Source organism: Theropithecus gelada, chromosome 16 (genome assembly GCF_003255815.1).
Source record: "Theropithecus gelada isolate Dixy chromosome 16, Tgel_1.0, whole genome shotgun sequence".
NCBI lineage: Eukaryota > Metazoa > Chordata > Mammalia > Primates > Cercopithecidae > Theropithecus > Theropithecus gelada.
In genome coordinates this window covers 24101560-24124271 of record NC_037684.1, presented here as the reverse complement: position 1 = coordinate 24124271, position 22712 = coordinate 24101560, and the positions used below count along the sequence as shown (strand labels likewise).

The 22712-nt window shown below is 40.8% G+C and overlaps 1 protein-coding gene across 5 annotated transcripts in view; it reads right to left on the bottom strand.

Moving 5' to 3' along the window:
• SPOP (speckle type BTB/POZ protein) overlaps nt 1-22712 on the bottom strand; it is an 85723-nt gene that overhangs the window by 11632 nt on the left and 51379 nt on the right. For all 5 annotated transcript variants that reach the window (XM_025361387.1, XM_025361390.1, XM_025361389.1 and 2 more), the window contains 5 exons: nt 14665-14808; nt 13871-13992; nt 11175-11326; nt 10923-11050; nt 2945-3122 (listed from right to left, as the gene is read on the bottom strand). In XM_025361387.1, coding sequence (XP_025217172.1) covers nt 2945-3122; nt 10923-11050; nt 11175-11326; nt 13871-13992; nt 14665-14742 — 658 coding nt within the window. In that variant the 5' untranslated portion in view covers nt 14743-14808. The remainder of the gene's footprint in view (nt 1-2944; nt 3123-10922; nt 11051-11174; nt 11327-13870; nt 13993-14664; nt 14809-22712) is intronic.

The following is a 22712-nucleotide window of genomic DNA, read 5'->3' as shown; positions in this document are numbered from 1 at the left end:
AAAAAAAAAAAAAAAAAAAAGAAAAATAATAATCTCAACCATGAAAAGTAATAAAATGGCTAAGAACTCAAATTTGTTCATGTTGTCAAATACATCAGGGGTTTTGGTGAAAGGTGTGATCTAACGATTACCTAAGAGTGAAGGAATGGACAAAATATATAGTAGAAGGGATTTGAGCTAACAGGGAACTGGAATTTTTGGCCTATAGTTTATGTCAGAAAGCACTAATTTTAGTTCTGCCATTTTCTTTTCTTTTCTTTTTTTTCTGAGACAAAATCTTGCTCTGTGGCCCAGGCTAGAGTGGAGTGCAGTGGCGTGATCTCAGCTCACTGCAATGTCTGCCTCCTGAGTTCAAGCGATTCTCCTGCCTCAGCCTCCCAAGTAGCTGGGATTACAGGTGCCCACCACCACGCCTGGCTAATTTTTGTATTTTTAGTGGAGACGGGGTTTCACTATGTTGGCCAGGCTGGTCTTGAACTCCTGACCTCAAGTGATCTGCCCACCTCTGCCATCAAAAGTGCTGGGATTACAGGCATGAGCCACTGCACCCGGCCTAACTCTGCCATTTTTCTAACCACATATTCTTGGGCAAATCATTTAACCCTCTGAACTTCAGTATTTTAATGTATACCAAAAGGATATTAATTCTCATTTTTCTTATTTCAGAAGGGTTATAGACTATACAGAGAACTAAATAAATATATTTCAGAAATTAAAGACTAAAGGCCTGGGGCTTTTCATAAAGAAGGAAGGGTCCAAAGCAACCAGGTATTGAGGGTCCTTGGTAAACAGACAGCAGCTGATGCAACAGGAATAAATGAAATCACTCAGGGAGAAAAAGTGGAATGAAAACGGAACTGAAGCAGATCCTCAGGGCTCACCAATGTATAAAGGGATGGGTGCGGAAGAAGTGAGGAGACCACTCATCAGAAGCAACCAGAGAACCAGGAGAGAGGAGTCCTACTATATGAACTAAAGTCCTTCAAATTTAGCAACTAGGCCGGGCGCGGTGGCTCAAGCCTGTAATCCCAGCACTTTGGGAGGCCGAGACGGGCGGATCACGAGGTCAGGAGATCGAGACCATCCTGGCTAACCCGGTGAAACCCCGTCTCTATTAAAAAATACAAAAAACTAGCCGGGCGTGGTGGCAGGCGCCTGTAGTCCCAGCTACTCGGGAGGCTGAGGCAGGAGAATGGCGTAAACCCGGGAGGCGGAGCTTGCAGTGAGCTGAGATCCGGCCACTGCACTCCAGCCTGGGCGACAGAGCGAGACTCCGTCTCAAAAAAAAAAAAAAAATTTAGCAACTAGTAGATCATGTAATTTTGAAAAACTGCTTTCATAGCATGGAGGTGAACTGAGGATAAGTGGGAGGAAAGAAGTAGAAAGTGAATATGCTAACTCAAGAAACTCAGTTCTGGGGAAAAGAGAGAGAGAGACAGAATACTAGAGGGAGAAGCTTGGAGCCTGTTTACAGGCTAAAGGTGAAGAGAAAATAACAGAGAGATACTGAAGATACTAGATAGATAGCAAGGGTATAACCGGTAGAGTAAGGTTTCTGAGAACGCAAGATGGGATATAAAACAGAGCAGAGGTAGAAAAAAAGTCTGCTTTGTCCACGAGGAAGAACACCTCCACTGAGAATGCAGGTGAGGTGAGAAGCAAGAGATGAGGGAGTTCCTACATAAGGGCTTCCTTTTCTTTTGGAGGAAGTAGGCAAGGTAATCTTTTAGGAGTTTGGAAGGAGTTAAAGAGTGGTTAAGGTTTGAGACAGCTACAGTTAAGAAAGGGAGTTGCCTAAACATCTGTAGAAAAACTATTGGCGGTGTTGAGGGCCTAGCTAAGTGTGGAGACGCTAACCAGAGTTACAAACTTCCTTGAGTTTTGTTTTTCTTCCCCCCGAGATGGAGTCTTGCTCTGTTGCCCAGGCTGGAGTGCAGTGGCATGATCTCCGCTCACTGCAACCTCCGCCTCCCAGGTTCAAGCGATTCTCCTATCTCAGCCACTGGAGTAGCTAGGATTACAGGCGCGTGCCACCATGCCCAGCTAAGTTTTGTATTTTTAGTAGAGATGGGGTTTCACTATGTTGACCAGGCTGGTCTCAAACTCCTGACCTCAGGTGATCCAGCCGCCTCCACCTCCCAAAGTGCTGGGATTACAGGTATGAGCCACTGTGCCCGTGACTTCCTTGAGTATTACACAGTAACAGCCAGTTGTGAGAGGGTACAGGAAAATGTTTAGACTGAGGCAATGTGAGGTTTTACCAGGTGTGTACTTTAGAATGACAGAGCTGAGGGTCTTAGTAAGAAGTGTGTTACTTGAAGGTTCACACAATTTCCTGTTGGGTCTTCTGGTCCTAAGAGAAGTATGCGATGGTTTTTACCCTTCCCTGGGTGGTGAAGTCAGTCCTTCCTCATCAGTTCCTCCTTGGTGTCAGTCTCCCTGGTCTTGAAAACCATGGGTCTATTAGAGCAAGAACTGATCCTCCATGTCAGGGGCAAGAGTTTAATTCTTCTAGCATGTTTAAATTGAAGAGAGGGCTAACCCCTTCAGGGCTGAGGACTAGCTAGATGGCATTTAGTCCTGAGTATAGAATCCTCTCCATTACATCCTAAGCCCCTATCTAGGGGTTGATACCTGCTCTTAACTGGTGCTCTAACATCTACTTTCTAGGAGCAAAGGCATTCAATACCTTTGTACATCATCATCCATTCCTTGAAAATGATGGCCTAGGTCCACTACAGAGAGGAAAAACAGAAATCTCATTTTAGAGAGCAGCTTTTTTGGTTCTGAGCATTAATGTTACCAGAATACAAAGGTATATTTAGCTGTAGTTTGTTTTGTAGCTGAGTTCAAAAAGTTGAAGTTGTTCAAAAGGTGATTATGCAATCACTTGTTTTTCCTTAATTCACCAAAACTATAAAATTCCTCATGAATAAATACCAACCTGCTAAGATAGCTTTGTGAGCCTGGAATTCCTGGCCAGCAACACACAAGCAGCAGTCTGTGAACCGGGAATTCTCCCACAGTCCTCCTAACTCATCTGCCAACCGGCACTCAGGAACCTTTACCATGTTCATGGTATTCTGGCCAGAAATGTTGACAGAATCTTGCACAACACTCACCTGTGAAAGACAAGGAAACACAAGCCAAGCTTTTGTTACCAGGAATTTTTTTGCCAGCAGATAGAGAGATGACTTTTACCTCATTGCTGTAGTACATTCAGATACTAATATTAATCATATTATCTTGAAACCACCTCCACAAATCAAGGTTTTATCCCAGGATCAAGTAACTCCTTTTCTGTCACAATCAGACTTATTCTATACCATCTCAGGACAATGGGGAGAGAGCCCCATAAACCTCCTTCTCCTCCAGTTTCTAATAAGCTTCACCTCCCTCAGACTACAAACCTGGGCAAAGGTGCCAGAGAGACAAAACTGACAGAAACAAACGTTAAACCTCAAGTATTTACCTTATTCTGCCTTAAGTTCAATACAAAGAACTCCTACAAATATTACCATTTAAATTAAACTCTAGAGACAAGAATCTAATCCCCCCCTCTTTTTTTTTTCCGAGAAAGAGTCTCACAATGTCTCCCAGGATGGAGTCCAGTAACATGATCATGGCTCACTGCAGCATTGACCTCCCAGGCTCAAGTGATCCTTCTACTCCAGCCTCTGGAGTAGCTGGGACTACAGGCACATGCCACTACACCTGACTAATTTTTTATTTGTTTACAGAGACAAGGTCTCACTATGTTGTCCAGGCTGATCTTGAACTCCCGGGCTCAAAGCGATCCTCCATCCTTGGCCTCCCAAAGTGCTAAGACTATAGGCGTGAGCCACTGCACCTCGCCAAATATAATAACTGAAGCCTATAAGAAGTTATTTTAATTAGGTCGAGAACATGCACATAAAATGCATCTTCTACAAGGCCTAGTAAATAACTGGCACTTCTTCAAAAATATTAGTTTAATGAACATGACATTACTGACCCACTGTCAGTAAGGACCAGACTTGGAAGATCTTTCTAGTAGTGAAAACTGGGTGAGTATCCCATACTTTTATACCTTTAGTCAGTTGTGATAATGACATACAAGATGCCTGGCTGTAGCTACACATGCACTTATAGCTTTGGAAGATAATGATGACAATAGGTTTATAAAGGAATCCCAACTTCCCACTATGGCTTCAGCAGAAGCATGTTTTAACTAGTTCAGCCTAGATAAAAAACCAAGTTAACTTCTAGGTGAGTCAGTGAAACTCAGAAAAATCTGTGAGGGTACCAAATACAAGGATTTATAAATCATACAACATCATAAAATAAATGTCAGTTGCCAAACTGTAGATAGGATGCCGCAGATCAGTCGTCTGCCTAACAATCATTGTTATGCTTCATCTCCTATATCACATTGTTAGAAAAGTCAAATTCAAAGCAGAACTCACAAACCTTGAGAATTAGCTCCCCACTCTTGCTATTCCTAACACTAAGATGAGAAAGACAGCTTAGGAACATCCTTAATGACCCAGATTTCTTTTAACCTTCAAGATGCAAGTCATCCCTTAAACGCAGTCATAAACCCAGAGGCAAAGTTAATGACCTGTAGTTCCTTCTGTGCAGGATGAGATATTTACTATCAGGTCAAGAAATTTATTCATTTGTTTAAAACTAGCCGTTATGGTCTTGGGCAGTGAAGCAGCCAAGTTAATCACTTATGAATATACTTGGCATTAGTATCACATTTATCAGAGCCAGATTATAACATTATTTTAATAGCCTAGGACCCAGTACGAACCATCCCACAGAGATTCTCTCTTGTCCTTTGTAAGATCTCTAATTTGCTTCTGCCACTTTCTCATATTAATACCCTCACTTCTTTGATATAACATTAACACCAAAAGTAGAAGTTGCCTGTTCTCAGTTATAGCTCCAAAATACTAATTTAAAAAAAAAAAAAAGGAAAAGACCAATTAAATCTGACTTTCTCACAGGGAAAGGCAGGAATCTCCTGGGATGGCCAATGAAGGGAATGGAGAATGCTTTTGGCACTGGGTTCCTGGTTTGAATTAAACCAGGTTGACAGGAGCCCAAAGTCATTAACACTTGATGGCAATTTAGTAGACTGGGTGAAATGAATTGGCAAGAAGAGCTAAACTGAATTTCACATAATCAAACCATGGTTACCAGTGGGCCTTCTGCTGGTTAGATGCACATGTGGTAATGAGTGAGGCCCAAAGGCTGTGACATCTCTCACTGGGGCAATTCTTCTCTCTGGACTCAGACAGGAACACAGCAGAAAAGAGAATGTACCTTTATTGTCTGAGCCAGGCTTGTTCTGTGGATATATAGATGCCTGGAGTCTCCAGAGCTCTGAATGTCTGGCACCTCTCACCAACATTAAATACGCTTAATTAAAAATAAATTCTAAATGGCATTCACAAATGAGTCTTCAGAGCCCAAACTTTTAACTTAGAAAGGGATTGTTTTCCCCTGCAAATGATGATGCTAAAATGAGACCATTTTGAGAAAAACTAAAGATTTTTTTTTTTAATGCCTATAAAGTTGACTGTGGAGACTCATTCAGAACTGCAGCTGTGAAGATGACGTGACTGTGACATTTATGTCATCTTATAAATGACTGCATGAAAATGTCTCAGGAAGGCTGTATAATCTCCTTAACTTCAACTTGTAAAAGGGTCTCACTTTTAAAGTCAATCCTTTTCTTAAAAAAACAAATTTCATAAAAAACTAAAGATTGTGCCAATTCTTGTACATTTCATCTATACATAAAGTAAAACCCAGGGAAATACACTTTTTAACTTCTATATAATTAAAACCATCTAGGAAAAACAGACACTGCCTACAAATTATTTACAGCAGGAACAATATTTCTACTAGCAAAAGATTAGCAACAACCTAAATGTCCATCAACAAAAGAATGAATAAATTATACATTCACACAAGACTATTATATACAGCACTAAATATGGATGAAGTAGTTATATAAATTTTAGAAACATAATGTGAAAAAAGCAAGTCTTAGATGACTACATACAGCCTGACACCATTTTTATAAAGCTCCAAAACAAGTAACCTAAACAATGTATTATTCAGACATACAAATAATAAACAAGTACATGATAACATAAAATTCAAAATAGTTACTTATCATCCTCTGAGTGGGGAAACAAATCTTAGGGATTAGGGAGAAGCATTACAGGTTAGTTTCAAGTTATTGGTCATATTTTTAGGTTGAGTGGTAGGTTTAGTATATTCTCATGCTTTATAACCTACAATGATATTACCTATTGAATCACCATTTGTGTAGTCAAGAACAACCAAATAATGGTATTTTCATCCAGTACAAATAATATATTCAAATAATCCAATAATTAAAGGATAAAAAGGTAAAAATGAATAGATTCACTTATTTAAAATTTGGCAATAATACCTATTCCCAGGCTATGGGGTGTGTGTGTGTGTGTGTGTGTGTGTAAAACAATTAGTTTTAAAATTTACAGACAGAGTCTCCCTCTGTTGCCCAGGCTGGAGTGCGGTGGTACTGGTGGGATCACAGCTCACTGTAGCCTCCAACTCCTGGGCTTAAGCAATCCTCCTGCTTCACCCTCCCAAGTAGCTAGGACTACAGGCATGTGCCATCATACCTGGCTAATTTTTAAATTTTTTGTAGAGACAGGGTCTCACTCTGTTGCCCAGGCTGGTCTCAAACTTCTGGGATAGAATGATCCTCCTATCTCGGCCTCCCAAAGTGCTGGGATACAGGTTACAGTGAGCTATGATTAAGCAACTTCACTGCAGCCTGGGCAAGATCAAGATCCCATCTCTTAAAAAATTAAAATAAAGTTAATTAGTGTCTGGATATTTCACATTTATATGTTATTTCATATTTCATCTTTAGTTGCAACATCACAAAGAAGTACTGGGATTATCTACCTGTCAAAGGCATATATGGTAAAGCTGGAATACAATGCATCTTTACTGCTAATGGTTATTTGTTTTCAATATAAATAATTGGAGAAAAGGGTCAACAGAAGCTGAAATATTTCATGAAGATTTTCTGTGGACCAAATTATTAAAAAGAAAATTTTAAATGGAATTTAAACATGCTTTCATGTCTCTATTTGTTTATTTATTTTACAGACAGGGACTAATTATGTTGCCCAGGTAGGAGTGCAATGGCTATTCACAAGCACGATCATAGCACACCACAACCTCGAACTCCTGGGTTCAAGTGATCCTCTTGCATCAGCCTCAGGAGTAGCTGGGAACCACAGGCGTGCGCTACCACTCCTGGCTCTCACGTCTCTCTCTTTTATTACCAAAGTAAATGCTCTGTCAAGAAAACTTGGGACCCGAGTTTGTGCTTCCTTGGGTGAATGGCATTCAGCTCCACTTAGTGTAGTGTAGAGGACTAGAGATAGAAAATAGGGAGCTGGGCCGGGCGCGGTGGCTCAAGCCTGTAATCCCAGCACTTTGGGAGGCCGAGGCGGGTGGATCACGAGGTCAGGAGATCGAGACTATCCTGGCTAACATGGTGAAACCCCGTCTCTACTAAAAATACAAAAAACTAGCCGGGCGTGGTGGCGGGCGCCTGTAGTCCCAGCTACTTGGAGGCTGAGGCAGGAGAATGGCGTGAACCTGGGAGGCGGAGCTTGCAGTGAGCCGAGATCGCGCCACTGCACTCCAGCCTGGGTGACACAGCGCGAGACTCCGTCTCAAAAAAAAAAAAAAAAAAAAAAAAAAAAAAAAAAAAGAAAATAGGGAGCTGACATGACCCTCACACTAGTTTGCTGCACAATGTTAGGAAAAATTACCTGACTCCCTAGGCACTGCTTCTCTCCCCTTGTAACATGAAATGAAGAAAACAGAACTAAACCTAGCTCAAAGGACTGTAATAAGGGACAATTCAGGAAATGCTTTGGAAATGCTTTCAAATAAGTTAACTAAGCAATATCAACTTGGAAGAACTGCCACATTTCCTAATAGGTAAAACATCACTAAGAACTGAAAGTGATCTCAGTGTCCACAGTCATATCACCCTGAACATGCCTGATCTTGTCTGAAAGTGAACTCAGTGTAGGGCACATTATAAATAAGACCACCCATTCATCATTTTCAGAGTTCACAATCTAATTTCATTTAAACATTCAACAACAGGAATACCACTGAAATAAAGGCCAAACATAAATGGGTGCTTCTCGGTCTTCCACCATAGGAGTCCCTCTTGTGGCCTCTGGGAGCACCAGAATCCCTATGAAACAACTGTACTTATTATATCAGGATGAGAATGAGAGTGCCTGAGCCAAAGGCTGAGTGAGGAATGGGGCACTGGGGTACTAGAACCTAGATTTTTATATGGACATCAATTTCATAAATGCCTCTAAATAATATGACAATACTAATTAAACCAGTAACAAATAAAATGTACATATGAATTAAAATAAATGTGTTTATAAATATTCCACTGATAGAAGGGAAATAACAGGTCAATGGATAAAATGTGCACCAAAAATGATCTAGCTATGAAAAGTGCTAAGAACTTAGATGAGCTGCAGACATCTTTAAAACCCACACATCCAATACACACCCCCACGCAACCGTCTTGCAACGCTGAATGCTACTAAGTCCACAGAGAGCCTTGGAACAGAAACAAGTCTCACTAGGCATAAGCCCAAGTATGAGAAGCAACACTCAGCACCTGTGGCCAACAGAGAAGTGTGAGAGGAACAGATGGCACACCTGGTTTGATGGTAAAAAACCGATGGCATCAGCAGAACCCAGCAGACGCTTCCCTGTTCAACATCTCCTCGTTTCTGAAGTGTCATCTCACTTCCCATCTAAGTCAAGGCACATCTAAACTTAACCACAGGATTTCTCCTAAGAGAATTTCATATGGGGAAGTGAAGGGAGAGAGAGACCGAGCTGGAACTTGGCCTCGGATTCAACCACAGGATAAGAGACTGCCAAGTGAGGGAAGGCCAACTGGTTTCCAAATCAAGACTGTGAAGACAGGGGTTGGAGCAGCTGGAATGGATTGGGAAGAGAGTGGGGAGCATATGAGAAAAGGCTGGACCCACTGTGGACTCAAAAAAGCTGCAGTAAAGGTTATGGTATTGCCTAATATTGCCAGATGCAGTATTTAGGGGAGATTTTCTTCAGAGAACAGTTTCAAGTCTTGGCTTTCATTTCCAATAGAAACTAGAATTTTCTACTATTTTTAAGTTTTTCTGAAATGCAAGTCTCTAAGATAGGTGAATATTCAAACTGTGATCTGTTTACATAACATCTAACCTCATGTAAAACCAACTAAATTCTCATTTCTTCATTCAGGCAACTGAGTACAATCTGTGACCAGTTAAGATCTACACAGAATTCACACTCCAAGTTTATCAGACATAAAAGAACTGCCACATTTTATGTATTTATTATAGATGCTATCACTCTAGCATTTCCTTCTTTTACTTAGTAATTAAAAAGGAGAAGGGATACCAATTTATGCAAACTATATTTTACATATTTAGTGTGGTATTGTAAGAAACTGCCTCCAAAGTTTTCGAATCATTTGCAACTACTCTGTTGCAATACAGAAAGCTGGCTGGGCATGGTGGCTCATGCCTGTAATCCCAGCACTTTGGGAGGCTGAGGGAGGTGGATCGCTTGAGGTCAGGAGTTCGAGACCAGCCTGGCGAACATGGTGGAACCCCATCTCTACTAAAAATACAAGAATTAGCCAGGCCTGGTGGCACACGCCTGTAATCCCAGCTACTCGGGAGGCTAAGGCAGGAGAATCACTGGAATCTGGGAGGTAGAGGCTGCAGTGAGCCAAGGTCATGCCACTGCACTCTAGCCTGGGTGACAGAGCAAGACTCCGTCTCAAAAAAAAAAGAAAGAAAGAAATAGAGAAGCCTGCTACTGACAGCTAGGCCTTTTCTGCAAAAGGGCAAGATTCCTAAGGGACTCCCTTCCCTGCTACTCAGGTGGTGATATGCCTTTGAAACTGTCATTAACTCACAGTGTGAGCCTATTATTTGACAGAGCAAGCTGGCAATTGGGGAACAACCGCACCATCCCCCATGATGATACACTGTTTATTATTATCGAGCGGTGCTGCTCAGGAAGTGGTTCCTCAACCACACTATGTGCAGCGAACACTAATGCCCCAGTTGACTGGAGATTTTATTCATTTATTACACCGTGAGCTTGTATTTCTAAATGTATTCATAACAGCATGAAATGACTAATCGGTATATACTCATTAAAGAAACCACTTTCCAACTCATTCTTGGTTTGGGAATTTTACTTCAAGGCTTCTCCTGTAAACCTGGGAAAAGCTCTTAGGTCATTGGTGAGAGGACTTTCCTAACTGACTACAGCTAGCTCTCTGAGTTAGAGAGCTTTACATAGCCTTCACCCTAGAAAAAAATGGTTCTCACCTTCCTATTTCACAATTAGTCCAGCAAGACAAACCATAGGCCTCAACTCTTGATAAGAATCTAGTTCAAAGAGCAGAAAAGGAAAGTAATGTGCAAACACACATGGCCCTCACACTTAAGAAGCCAGGAAGTATAAAGAACAGATATACATATTTAGCTTGATGTGACAGTTCTTTCAAATGCTATCTGAAAAAAATCCCACAGTGAAAACTCCTGACCCAAGCAACTTAAAACTGACACATACCAAGGTAGCACACAATCTTTGTTTTTCAGAACAGTAACAAGTGGAAAGCTGAGACGCCCAACAACCTTGAAATCATCAGGTAGCTCAATAAGTCACATAAATAACATTTGTGCAGCACTAATCCACTTGGGGTTTTTTCTTACTCTACATCCCTGATACAATTAAGTCTACCAATACTCATCAGGTCTGGGAACTGCTAGTCTCAGCAGAATACAAGGACTTACCTCGCAGAAGAGGGTAAGCTTGTCATCAGGGAGAAGCCCGTTGGCCTCATCCAAAAGAAAATCTCTACGGATGAATTTCTTGAATCCCCAGTCTTTGCCTTGCACAAACCTATATGCCCGTTGACTCTCTGGGGTGAAAAAAAAAAAGTCACATTTAAGGTTACGCAAACACTAGATCAAAGCCACAACTTGTCAGTGTATGAAACTTCTGGATGTGAAACTTAAGAGTTGAACAAAGAGGAGAACATTCACCCATAGCTTTGGTTTCTTCTCCCTTGGCATTCAGGATGGAGAATTTGAATTTTGCCCGAACTTCACTCTTTGGACAGCTGACCAGTAACAGGTAAAGTGACAGGTAATCTTTGCTTTCTTCATCTAGCCCTTTGGGGTTTACTCGCAAACACCTGTCCAAAACAGATAGAAAAAAAAAAAATGTCAAAAGCATCCATTTTGATAGAACTGGAACATCAGACTCAAGAGAGGGAGATGTTTAAAAAACAAATCCAGGCCTCAAAGAAGAATATAATTCAGTAGAATAACCAGCTGGGAACAACTTTTTTTTCTTTTTTTTTTGAGACAGGGTCTTACTCTGTCATTCAGGCTAGAGTGCAGTGGTATGATCGTGGCTTACTGCAACCTCGATCTCCCTGGTCTCAGATGATCCTCCCATCCCAGCCTCCTGAGTAGCTGGGACTACAGATGTGCACCACCATGGCCAGCTAATTTTTGTAGAGATGGGGTTTCGCCATATTGCCCAGGCTGCTCTTGAATGCCTGAGCTCAAGCAATCCGTCTGCCTCAGCCTCCCAGAGTGCTGGGATTACAGGAATAAGCAACCACACCCGGCTGGGAACCACTTTTCTAGAGCAAAATGGGTCACCTTTTAAAAAGTAAACAACAGGCTGGGTGCGATGGCTCACCCCTGTAATCTCAGCACTTTGGGAGGCCAAAGCAGGCGCATCACTTGAGGTCAGGAGTTCGAGGCCAGCCTGGCTAACGTGGTGAAACCCTGTCTCTACTAAAAATAAAAAATAAAAAATAAAGAAAAAAACTAGCTGGGCGTGGTGGCAGGCACCTGTAATCCCAGCTACTCGGGAGGCTGAGGCAGGAGAATCGCCTGAACCTGGGAGGCAGAGGTTGCAGTGAGCTGAGATCGTGCCATTGCACTCCAGCCTGGGTAATAGGAGTGAAACTCCATCTCAAAAAATAAAAAAATAAAAATAAAAAAAAGAAATGTGTGGGCCAGGCACGGTGGCTCATGCCTGTAATCCCAGCACTTTGGGAGTCCAAGGCGGGCAGATCACTTAAGTTTGAGAACAGCCTGACCAATATGGTCTGAAACCCGGTCTCTACTGAAAATACCAGGTGTGCTGGCAGGCACCTGTAATCCCTGCTTCTCCGGAGGCTGAGGCAGGAGAATCGCTTTAACGCAGAAGGCAGAGGTTGCAGTGAGCTGAGATTGCACCACTGCACTTCAGCCTGGGCGATAAGAGTGAGACTGTCTCAAAAAAGAAAAAAAAAAGTGTGAATAATCTTTTATAGATAATAATAATATACATAATCTTTTAAAGATATTTTCCCAATCTGGCAATAATATTCTAAGACTAAAATAAAAGATGCAATATGAAGGAAGCACAGACAAAAGTAAATTCTCATTACATGGCATAGAATTCCAAATAGTATTAGAGATGCCAATCTGTTACGGAGAGATCAAAACAAAATTCAGACAGAATAGGTTCAACTAAGTTGTAAATGTCATTAGTCAAATGCATGGGTTTCAGACACTGCTTCTACCACATGCAATACATAGGTCACATGTATCCTTAGGCCTTGTCTGTATTATTGAACCTCTCTCAAACAGGTGGCCCAATCCAGTCTCTCTCTAGGGAGTGCATATGCCACATACATTACTATACGCCTTGCTAATGATGAGGATTTAAATACGATGTCTAAGAATAAACACCTCTCTCAACACTTAGTAGTAAAATGCACAATATATAGCCAACAAATACTAAATTAATGAAAAATAGCTTTTGGTGGGTTATCAGAGGTCAAAACTGGCGGTTCAGAGACATGTGTTTGGTCTTTGCAGTGGGTATATGGTTGTATCCTCAACTTCCTGCTCCTCAGGCAAGATGACACATAGTCTGTATAAGACTGATCCCCACTCCTCGATCATATTTTCCCTGTTCCAGGGATTAGTTCAGGGAATGCAGACATAAAACAATTGGTGCATGTACGACATATTCCTGGCCACACAGTTCAGCGAAAGCTCAAAGACTTTCGCTGGCATGTAGTAGATTATACCCACTGCTACTGCCAGTCACCCTTCAAGCACAAGAGAAGCTAGACCTGAGATGTCCAAGAGCGTGGAGAGCAGGGCCAGGACAGAGATGGTGTTCTTACTCTAACCACTGGCTTGCTGGATCAAGCTACCTTCAAACCCATCCCATACCCTGTCAATACAGTTACATAAGCAAATAAATCCCCTTTCCTGTTTAAAAGCAGGCAACTTAAAAGAGATTTTTATGTTAAAATCTAGATTTCTTGCTTTTCCTGAAAAATCAGAAAATCTGGCAAGGGTCAGTCCTTACTCATGCATAGCTATAGTTAGCTGGAGCTGAGTAGCCAGCATCTCTTTTAGAACACTCACTAGTTTGCCAAGCAGTCACCAGTCATTCCATTTATGGGTATCATTTATAACACTGGCCTTCTTTATTTATTTGCATTACCCTATAGCTTGAGTTTGCTGATTTCTGATACACTCATTGAATTAATTCAACAAATATTTAGTGAGTACCTATTATGTGCTAGGCACTGGGAAATACAGTAAGAACAAAACAAAAGTCCCGGCCCTCATGGAAATTACATTCTTGTCAGTGTCCCATAAAAACAAACAAAACAGACAACTTCAGAAAAATTTTTACAGCTAGACGTATTCTTCCTCACCATTTCAGTTTATCATTGGCTCCTGATGAAAAGGTAGAACTTTTAATGACTTCACCCATTTCCTCCCGGCAAAAGCTAAAGTTATTGATGGTCCACATGTAGGAGAATTTTACTACCTTGATCTGTTAATAGAAAAACAGGAAGGAATTAAACAGGAAGTGGACAACCTGAAGAAAAAGGCTGAAGAGCAGATTATCATTTCCCCTCCCTCCCTCTGCATGATCCTGATAGGAAGATAGCAGTTTTCAGGTTTTTCTCACCTTAGGTTTCTCATCCACATTTTAAGAAATTTCATACTGACCAATAGCTTTTACAACTTTTTTCAGCTGCTGAGAACACTGAATGGAAAGTGAGAGAAACATAGACAGGGGGGGAAAAAAAAAAAAAACAAACCCACCACCACCATGGACAGGGCTGGGAAAGCATATGATAAAACCGTACTTAAAATGGGTCTCTGTTACCAAAATGGTGATGTCACTGCCTGGGGTTGCACATCTCAAACTTGTTTCCCCAACAGAGGAAACTTAGAACACACTTTCATCAAGGGCAATGTAACTAGATCTAGTTTCAAAGATTCCCCCTTTCAACCTCCACTGAAAAACACTAGCCTAGGGAATTCAGATTCCACATGGAAAACTAAGGCACCTGAGGCTAACAAGTACCTTATCTATCTGCTCTTTGGCAGTTATGTTCCAGAGAAAGCGGGAAGTCCAATGTGGAAAAGCAATCCTACTCCTTTCGTCCACCAAATCCTCCCCAGATGCAAGATTTACAGGGTGAAAACGTCAACTTACCTGTGTGTAGCACCAACTCTCAGCTACGGGGCCACTCGACATTTCTGCCGGAGGTGGAGGACTTGGAACCCTTGACATCGCCAGTTTGAAGGTTAAACGAGATTTCCAAAGTCAGGGAGCAAAGATTTCTGTTCCCTCTTCACCCTGGTCAGATCCAAGAGCAAGAAGACTTTATTAAATTATTGAGATACTATCCTAACTATTGTTTGACCTGCTAGAGACTGGAAGTTTTGTCTCCATATTGTTTGAGTGGCTCCTTACCATTGAGGTCCTAATTTTTTTTTTTTTTTTTTTCCCCTGAGATGGAGTTTCACTCTTGTTGACCAGACTGGAGTGCAATGGTGTGATCTCGGCTCACTGCAACCTCCACCTTTCCTGGGTTCAAGTGATTCTCCTGCCTAAGCCTCCTAAGCTGGGATTACAGGCATGTACCACCACGCTTGGCTAATTGTGTATTTTTAGTAGAGATGGGGTTTCTCCATATTAGTCAGGCTGGTCTTGAACTCCCGACCTCAGGTGATCCACCCGCCTCGGCCTTCCAAAGTGTTGGGATTACAGGCGTGAGCCACCGTGCCCGGCTGAGGTCCTAAATTTAAATGTTAACGTCAGAGAAGACTATCTAATGTAAAGTAGTCACCTAGTCACAATTATATCACCCTATACCTCTGCACAATACTCAATAACTATATTGCTGAATGAATTTACTCGAAGGGTATTTAAAGTGTATCTATGAAAAGGCTGCCTGAAGAGGAGACAGCATCATTAACACCAGACATAACTTGCCATGGGCTCCTTCCTTTGGGGTACAAATACTCTACTCCTAAAGCAAAATGACCTTGTTACCCTCTCTAAGTTTGCTTCATCTTCTCCTATGCTTCACTGCAAACTTAAGGAGTCTTCTATTCCTCAACCCATTGCTAGCTGCTCTCTTGAAGGGGAATATTTTTACACCTTTCTTAGATGTATTCCTTTCTCTGAAGCATTCGTGATCTCTCCCTGCTTACATTCCTGTCACCACTTGATATTTCAGATTCTTCTCCTTGCTCTCTGTTTTGTGATCATTCCTCAGTTTCTTTTACTAGATTATCTTCGTCCACTGTTGCTCCCCATGGTTTAATCCTCAATCATTTTCTCAATCTACATTCTCTTTATGTCAATTTTTTGTTTTTTCATCAGTCAGACATATCTTTATGGCAATTTCATCCATCCCAACAATGTCAAATTTCTACCTTTATACAAATGTTTTCCAAATCTCTACAACTCTCACCTCTCATAAGCCTCAGACCATTCTCCAATAACTGCTATATATCTCAATGGGGTGTCTCAGTAGCATATCAAATCTAACTCAAAATTCTTCCCTCCAAAGCCTTTCTAAATACCAAAGTCATTCAAAAAAACTGGTGAACTTGGGGATGAGGGAGTAGACTGGGGAGATGTAGGTTCAAGGAATACAAAGTTGCAGATGGGTAAGATTAATCCATCTAGAGAAGATCTACTATACAACATGGGGGCTATAGTTAATAATATTGTATTGTATAATGGAAGTTTGCCAGAAGAGATTTTAGGTGCTTTTACCGCCTACGCGTGCACACGCACACACACGTGCACATATACGTGCACACACACACGTACACACAAAAGGTAACTGTCAGATAATGGATATGTTAATTGGTTTGACTATAGTAATCATTTCACTATGCATATGCAAATCAAAATATTATGTTGCATACCTCAAATATATACAATTTTTCCTTTTTTTTTTTGAGACAGGGTCTCACTTTGTAACCCAGGCTGCAGTACAGTGGCTCGATCTTGGCTCACTACAACCTCTGCCTCCCAGGCTCAAGCAATCCTCAGCCTCCTGAGTAGCTGGGACAACAGGCATGTACCACCATATCACCTTGCTAATTTTTTGTATTTTTTTGTGGAGACAGGGTTCTGCCATGTTGCCCAGGCTGGTCTTGAACTCCCGGACTCAAACAGTACGCCCACCTTGGCCTCCCAAAGTGCTAGGATTACAGGGATGAGCTACCACATCTGGCCACAATTTTTTTTAATTGGTGAATTTGGTTACAATTTCTAAGCACCATAAACAAAGACAAAAGACTACCAAAAAAAAAAAAAAAAAAGCTTGTAACGTATGACAAAGGGACTGAATAAAAAATTGATATATAAATTGTTTCTGTGAAATCAATTGGGTGTATCTAGTACAGTGGAAAATACATGTACCCTAAAACTTACTAATTCCACTTTCAACGATACATGTGCTAGAGGTGTGATTCTGAAGTGTAGAGTGGACCAGAATCTCCTTTTAAACAGATTGCCGGCCCCACCCCCAGAGTTTCTGATTCAGAGACTTGGGATGGGCCCAAGTTTGCACTTCTAACAAGTTCCCAGATAATCCTTTGAGAACTGCTGCCCTAGAGAAACTCTACATGTGGCCACAAAATGCAGACAAGGGTTTTCAATGTGGCACCGTTAATAACAGTGAAAAACTAGAAACAAACTAAAAATCCTTTAGTAGGGGAATAGATAACTAATTTGTATTATTTCCATATAATGGAAAACTATACTTCAGAATTTAAAATTAATGAACTAGGCTGGGTGCAGTGGCTCACACCTGTAATCCCAGCACTTTGGGAGGCTGAGGCAGGCAGATCACCTGAGGTTGGGAGTTGGAGACCAGCCTGACCAACATGGAGAAACCCTGTCTCTACTAAAAATGCAAAATTAGCCAGGCGCGGTGGCTCAAGCCTGTGATCCCAGCACTTTGGGAGGCCGAGGCTGGCGGATCACGAGGTCAGAAGATCGAGATCATCCTGGCTAACACGGTGAAACCCCGTCTCTGCTAAAAATACAAAAAATTAGCCGGGAGTGGTGGCAGGCGCCTGTAGTCCCAGCTACTCAGGAGGCTGAGACAGGAGAATGGCGTGAACCCGGGAGGCAGAGCTTGCAGTGAGCCGAGATTGCGCCACTGCACTCCAGCCTGGGCGATGAGCAAGACTCCATCTCAAAAAATAAATAAATAAAATAAAATAAAATAAAATAAAATAAAATAAAAATGCAAAATTAGCCGGCTGTGGTGGCGTGCGCCTGTCATCCCAGCTACTCGGGAGGCTGAGGCAGGAGAATCGCTTGAACCCGGGAGGTGGAGGTTGTGGTGGGCCGAGATTGCACCATTGCACTCCAGCCTGGGCAACAAGAGCGAAGCTCCATCTCAAAAAATAAAATAAAATAAAATAAAATAAAATAAAATAAAATAAAAGAACTAGATCTACAGCACCATGGCCATCAAACACAGCGCTAATAAAAAAAGCAAGTTTAGGAATGACATGTACAGTATATTATTTATGCAAATTTAAGGTTTATATATGATGTAGTAAAAGTAAACAACAACAACAACAAAAACCCAGCCTTGACAGCCTATATATCAGTTTCATATTGGGAGAAGGAGGGAGAAGGAGGAGACTGGGAAAATAATATAAGATACTTCAAGTTTATCTCTTGTGATTCTTTTAAAACAAGGATACAAGGAAAATATGATAATACAAATATCTGTTAATTAGGGATGACAGGTACTTGGGTATAAACTACTTTTTGTAGTGTTCTGCATTATTTTTATTGTTTTGATATTGGAGCAATTGTGTAAGGATGTATTCCATTATATCACACATCTCTGGTTTATAATATACAAGGGAGAAATTTCCTGAGCACCTAGTTTGTTTTCAAAGGCCAAACAACATGAATCTTATAACTGATCATGTTGCCCTCCTTGCTTGGCTACTAGGAAATCCTGAGACAAGTTTGTGACTCATCTCTTAAAACTGTAAGCCCACATGCCTGTTTTATATGCTATATTTTATACAGGATCATATGTTCATTCTATAATAGTTTTATTTTCTTAATTATTCCCTTTGATATAATTCTCTCAACTTTTAATCTTTTATATGTTAAGTATTTTTGGAATCTGCCTCAAATCCTCTGCAGAAAGAGGTATAACATGGTGGCTCATGCCTGTAATCCCTGGACTTTGGAAGGCCAAGGCAGGCGGGTCACCTGAGGTCAGGAGTTCAAAACCAGCCTGGCCAACATGGCGAAACCCCATCTCTACTAAAAATCCAAAAATAAGCCGGGTGTGACAATGCACACCTGTAATCCCAGCTACTTGGGAGGCTGAGACAGAGAATCGCTAGAACTCAGGAGGTGGAGGTGAAGGTGGAGTTTGCACTGAGCCAAGATGGCGCCACTGTACTCTAACCTGGGAGACAGAGGGGAAAAAAAAAAAAAAAGTAACAACAAATCACACAATAACTCAACTCACAAATATTCACTGATTCGCTGACTACTTAAATAATAAACAAGGAGATTAATAAACTACAAGTGCGCCTTCACAGAGTAATACTCATAAATAGATGTTATTCCCATGGTCATAAACGCTATCTTACAGGAATTGACTTTTTTTTTTTTTTTTTGAGACAGAACCTCGCTCTGTGGCCCAGGCTGGAGTGCAGTGGTGATCTTGGCTCACTGCAAGGTCCGCCTCCCAGGTTCATGCCATTCTCCTGCCTCAGCCTCCTTAGTAGCTGGGACTATAGGCGCCCGCCACCATGCCCAGCTAACTTTTGTATTTTTAGTAGAGATGGGGTTTCACCGTGTTAGCTAGGATGGTCTCCATCTCCTGACCTCATGATCTGCCGGCCTCAGCCTCCTAAAGTGCTGGGATTACAGGCATGAGCCACCACGCCCGGCCAGGAATTTACAATTAAGGCATCTGTGAAATCACAGATGAAGCTAACATGGTGTGCTATCTCACTTAAGCTAGCAAACTAAGCACTGCAGTGGCATTTGGGCTTCCCTGGCTTGTGTAATTCATGATTCCATGATAACATGAAGAAAAGAGGCCAAATGCTACTGTGGTCACCTCCAAGACAGGCTTGCATTTGATGGAAAACACATTCTCAAAGAACTGTTTTATTTTTCCATTAATGAGTAAGTATAAATTAGCTAGTTTTACAAATCCCAATTATCATTAATGGCCAGAGTGAAATTTCAAAATTCCTACTTTGGGAGAGGGTGCAATGAAGGTTTGATTTTATGCGTTAGTTAAGAACAAAAAATTTGGCTCTGGAGAGGTGGATTATAGGCACAGCTCTACATTGAGTAATCATAAAATACTAATTTGAACTTATTTTGAGGTTAAAAAAACTTCAAACTTACCTAACAATGAACAATTTATGAATTACCTAAGCCCAGGGAAAGGCCAAATTTTAATAATCAGTTTATTTTAATGTCTTAATTGTTGCTACTGATCCTTGGTTCATTATTATAACCAGAAAAAAGAAAATACTACTTTGATCTTGACCATTTTTTCCCAGCTTTTTTGCTTCTGACTTATTTTGTAGCTACATCTTTTCCTTTCTTCTAATTTTTAAAAATCTCTAACCCCACAGCCAGTAGAACTGGAGAATCTGTCTCAAACTCTGAGGAGCTCTAACCACACAACCTGCTGTGAAGGAAATTGACTAGGACAGCACAAGTCTAATTAATTTCACTCATAGCAGGAACCATGGGCAAAGTGTCCATCAGCAAAGTAGTCTAGTGCTACATGAACTCTCTAGCACTTCATGCCAACCGCTGCAGATGACCAGCAGAAAAAAATTTTAGAAAAGAGGAGATCTACCTGAGGGTTAGAGTTTGAGAACCTCTGCAGTAGACAACTAAAGCCAAAATATATTGCTCCTGCCTTCAAACAAGTTAAGACAGTCTGTCTGCATTCTCTATTGAGAAATTTATTTTCCAAAGCTTACCAAACTTTCTAGTACGCTCAAACTCTGAGGCTGAACATACACCACCATTTATTTTCCTGCTTACTCTATTAAATTCTGACCTGTGAGAACAGACCTCTTCGAGTTACATAAAAAAATACACTTTAAAATATCTCTGTCAACTGTAAATCTGCTTAATTTCCAATGAAGGTAGTATCAGCTAGCAACTAATAAAAATCTCTAATGGAATGCTTCCTAGTGGGTATTATAAGACCATGAAGTCATTAACCAGTTTTGATGTGATTCAAGTCAACAATATAATTTCTAACTAGAATATTAAACTTTGGAGGACAGACAGAAGGACAAACAAAAATGTATTACAGGTTAAGCATCCCTGCTCTGAAAAGTTCCAAAATCCAAAAGTTTTTGAGCGCTGACATGACATGCTCATTGGAACACTTTGGATTTCAGATTAGGACTGTTGAACCAGTAAGTATGCAACAAAACTATTCCAAAAAATCTGGAAAAATCTGAAATCCAAAACACTCTGGTCCCAAGCATTTCAGATAAGAGGATATTCAACCTGTAATGCTGTCGTGATGCATAGATAATGCTTTCAAAACTGAACCTACAGTGCATTTTTTTTCTGCCTTCTTTTATACTTATGAACACTTCTGCTGACTCCTGTAGACTTTAAGCTCCTTAAACAGAAGCTGCAACTGTTTTATCTATCCCTTACCACCTAGCACAGCCTGCCTGGAACTCAAGGCATTCAGTACAAATACCCTGATGACGGCCAGGCGTGGTGGCTCACGCGTGTAATCCCAGTACTTTGGGAGCCCGAGGTGGGCGGATCACGAGGTCAGGAGTTCGAGACCAGTCTGATCAACATAGTGAAACCCCATCTCTACTAAAAACACAAAAATTAGCCAGGCGTGGTGACACATGCCTGTAGTCCCAGCTACTCAAAAGGCTGAGGCAGGAGAATCGCTTGAACCTGGGAGGCGGAGGTTGCAGAGAGCCGAGTTGGTGCCACTGCACTCCAGCCTGCGACACAGCGAGACTCCATCTCAAAAAAAAAAAAAAAAAAAAAAACTCTGATGACTGAAACACTCATCCAGTTGCATTCAAGTTCATTAAGTTTTCTGGGTTTTTTTCACATCTCTCTAAAACAGCCCATTGAACAATGCTGAGTATATCAGATTTGCAATGTAATGAGAATAATTTGTTATTTCAGATAAATTATATTACAAAGCCAAAAACTCCCAGCCTGGTACCTCTAATCCCGGTCCTGGTAAAAGTGAGTTTTTCATCCAGTATCAAGTATATATTTATTCTACAAGAGGACAAAGCCTTGTTATAATTTCATTTTGAAAACAAAAATCAGTAACTAATCTGAACTAAACTCTTACATAATCAGAATTCTTTCAAGATAGAAGAGAAATTCCCTGTACAATAGAGGAAAATGTCCCAATAGTTTATTTTGCAGTATTTACAGAGCTAGGCTGGAACACCCTCTGAAAAGTGTTACATAGACAGCTTGTGCAGTCACTTTTTAAATCTTTCACTTATTTCCCATGAGCATTTCTCCATCATCAGTTGAATCTACTTATCCAGAGAATTTTAAAAAAATCAACCAGTTAACAGAGAGAGAGGCATGAATCTCATACATGGTATCTATGACTTAGCCTTACTTATATCCATCAGTTTTAAAATGACAGGAACAAGACTGTGAAGACATTAGACTGAATCATGAAACTGTTGTTTTATATGACAAAAATAGTTGAATATCAGCAATTTCATGTGGTTCAACATAATACACAGCATATACAAGCTAGATGGCTGGGAACATACTTCTTGCCAGAGAATGGTCTGTTAGGGACTTTTAAAAAGCCTAACTCTGTTTTCCTCTGGTTTAAAGCTTTGCACAGTTTCCAAGTAAAGAAAACCCCAGTGTTGTAACTATTTTCAACCCGAGATGTTTGCATTTTCCAAAACAGAAGATGCCAAAAAGATTAATGACAACTGAACAAAAAAAAACAACAAAAAAAAACTACAAGATTTTTGTATATTCATTTTTGAGAAACTAATGTGTCCTAAAAGGAGCCTTTGGTTTCTTCTGTTATAGTGTGCTCAATCATATATAGCCCAGGAGGTAATCTTTTATTTCTCATTACCCCAAGGGTAGTTATTAAAGGTCATACTGACTTCTATTGTTGCAAGGTTTACATGACTTTTGAATATTTGTTATGAGTAAACTTTCTGCAGTTCAATCTAGTCCAA